Here is a 2,913-nt window from a genome sequence, read left to right on the forward strand (position 1 = left end):
ATGTGGCGTGGAAAGCCGTGAGACACCGGGCCAGAGCCGCTGATTTGGGGGATGTGGCGTGGAAAGCCGTGAGACACCGATATTTAAATCAGCGCGGCCCTGGGGCTTGGCTCTCAGCGCCATCCTGCGGCTCTGATCCTCCCGTTTAATCCATTCCTCACACAGATCCTGATCCTGGCTCCCACGAGGGAGATCGCAGTGCAGATCCACGCCGTGATCACAACGATTGGGATAAAAATGGAAGGCTTGGAGTGCCATGTGTTCATTGGAGGGACTCCTCTGGGCCAGGACAGAAGCAGGCTGAAGAAGTGTCACATAGCTGTGGGCTCCCCAGGTAGGGAGCAGCTTTGCTGTGGGCTGTGACCCTCCCCAGCTCGGTACCCCAGGGAAGCTCGGTGTGTTTGTTGGAAGCCTTGGGTGTGTTTGTTGTCATTAACTGGGCACAGCCCCAAAGGTAGCTCGGGAACACTTCACAAGTTCAAGGTTGGCAGGTTTGGGTTCGTGTTTTTGAAGGTGTTTGTGCTTTCCCTCCCTGCAGGGAGGATCAAACAGCTGATAGAGCTGGACTACCTGAGCACAGCCAGCATCCGGCTCTTCGTGCTGGACGAGGCAGACAAGCTGCTGGAGGAGGGCAGCTTCCAGGAGCAGATCAAGTGAGAAACAAGGCTTCCCTCGAGGCTGTGTGGTGACTCCTGGCACCCTTGTGTACATAACTGCTGTGCTTTTGTCCCTCAGCTGGATCTACTCCTCCCTGCCCATCAATAAGCAGATGTTGGCGGTTTCAGCCACCTACCCCGAGTCCTTGGCTGCTGCTCTCACCAGGTACATGAGGGAACCCACGTTTGTGAGGCTGAACCCCACGGATCCAGGCCTCCTTGGTAAGCACAGATGAAAGCAGAGAGACACAGTCAGCAGTAGATTAAGAGGAGGACACTAAAACCACAACATGTGCCTTTAGAACGAGTGAGTTTTTGTAGTTCCACCCCTGAGTTGTTCAGTTTAGGAATGTTGATTGCCAGTGTTGATGTAGTGAATCTTGAAGTGGAATGAGAAGGTCCTTGAAGGCCTTTCCAACCCAAACCAGCCTGTGATTGTGTATTTTTAAAATACCCATGACAAATGGAACTCTTTGCTTTTTCTATCCATTCAAAAAATGTCAGTCTTTTAAGAAAAACTCCTCCTGGAGGTTCTTTGTTTGCAGTTTCCCTTCAGCTGCAGCATCAGATGTTTACAGAACTCTGTGCATGTTTTTATGGCAACTCCTAATCTGTTGTTTTGGTTTCCTGCTCAGGGCTGAAGCAGTACTACAAAATTGTGAATTTCCATCCCCTCCCACATAAAACCTTTGAGGAAAAAACCCAGCACCTGCAGGAGTTGTTTGGCAAGATTCCTTTCAACCAAGCCTTAGTCTTCTCAAATTTGCACAGCAGGTAATACATTTGGAACAACACCTGGACAAAGCTTGTGTGAAAGCAGTGGTTGTAATGTCCAAGCATGGGTAAATTTCTGTGCATCTGGAGAAATTCATGGGAGCTGTGAGGTCTCAGAGCAGTCTGCAAACTTCAGGTGTGAAATACAGCCTGAGGAATGCAGTGTGAAATACTGAAAATACCAGATTGCAGTCATTGGCTGTAGAGAGTAACCCAAGAATGCCCAGGTGTTGTTAGGCCTGGGGTTTTATTTCCAGTTTTCAGTGTGTGTGTTCCCTCAGGGCTCAACACCTGGCTGAAATACTGACATCCAGAGGCTTCCCTGCCGAGTGCATTGCAGGTAAATCCACTCACAGTTTTCTGATTCCACTGAAATTGTGCATAAATAAGACCTAAAATAGGAAAATGTATCTTAAGTCTTGCCTTGCAGGGCCTCTGGTTAAATGGTTGAGCACAGCATTTGAATCTTCATGGGTCTTTTAAGACTCAGTCTACAAGGAAAAGAATTGTTTTTGTACTGAGTTTTTGTACTGAGTTTTCCAGTTTTGTTTGTTCTTTCTTTACTCATTTGGAACTGATGTTTGAGGAAGTTTCTAACTTACTTCTGATGATAAAAAGCAGCATTTTCTAGAATGTGAGGGTATAAAATGAAGAATGTAACCTGCTTCTAATTTTTATCTTCCTAGGCAACATGAATCAAAATCAGCGACTTGATGCCATGGCTAAATTAAAGCAATTCCACTGCAGAGTTCTGATTTCCACAGACTTGGTGAGCTTTTAGTGCTTTCAAACAAGCTTCATACAAATTCTATTTCAGATTTATTAACTGCCCTGCAAATTTTACAGCATGCAGGGGTATTGCACATAAAGTTGCTTCAGGGGATTAGATTTGGTTTGGAATTGGAGAGAACATCAATGTGCTGATAAAGCACCATGGACTGTGATTTCTTTTCACTGTGAAATCACCCCCATTCCTCATCTGCCTGCCTGTGGCAGGGGCTGGAATGAGATGGTGCTTCTAGAGCCCATCCAGCCCAGCCCATTCCATCATCTGGCTCAGGAATAGTTTTTAGTTTATCTGTTGCTGTGCACCTAACAGCTGCTCTATGGGCAGCGTGCTGGGAGTGCTGGGGGTGACTGGGGACCCACATGACCCCCTGTGGTCCCTTCCAGCTCCCTGTGGTTCTGTATTTATTTAAAGCTCTGGAGTTACTCAGCTCTCACTTTCTGCCCTTTTCTCCTCCTCCCTTGCTGCAGACATCTCGTGGAATTGATGCTGAGAAGGTGAACCTGGTCATCAACCTGGACGTGCCCCTGGACTGGGAGACCTACATGCACCGCATCGGCCGCGCCGGGCGCTTCGGTGGGGACAGCGCTGGGCCCTGCAGCCCTGCAGCTCCTGCAGCTCTGCAGCTCTGCAGCTCCTGCAGCTCCTGCAGCTCTGCTGCCCCTGCAGCTCCTGCTGCCCCTGCAGCCCTGCAGC

The 2,913-nt window shown here is 48.7% G+C and overlaps 1 protein-coding gene across 1 annotated transcript in view; it reads left to right on the forward strand.

Annotated features, from left to right (window-relative positions):
• Positions 1 to 10: 10 nt before the first annotated feature.
• Positions 11 to 2,913, forward strand: part of DDX20 (DEAD-box helicase 20) — a 5,090-nt gene continuing 2,187 nt past the window's right edge. Inside the window, exons 1-7 of the mRNA XM_015650554.3 lie at positions 11 to 334; positions 539 to 653; positions 736 to 878; positions 1,292 to 1,430; positions 1,712 to 1,770; positions 2,117 to 2,199; positions 2,688 to 2,793. Coding sequence (XP_015506040.1) covers positions 238 to 334; positions 539 to 653; positions 736 to 878; positions 1,292 to 1,430; positions 1,712 to 1,770; positions 2,117 to 2,199; positions 2,688 to 2,793 — 742 coding nt within the window. The 5' untranslated portion in view covers positions 11 to 237. The remainder of the gene's footprint in view (positions 335 to 538; positions 654 to 735; positions 879 to 1,291; positions 1,431 to 1,711; positions 1,771 to 2,116; positions 2,200 to 2,687; positions 2,794 to 2,913) is intronic.

This window comes from Parus major, chromosome 26 (assembly GCF_001522545.3).
Source record: "Parus major isolate Abel chromosome 26, Parus_major1.1, whole genome shotgun sequence".
In the NCBI taxonomy this organism is placed as follows: Eukaryota; Metazoa; Chordata; class Aves; order Passeriformes; family Paridae; genus Parus; species Parus major.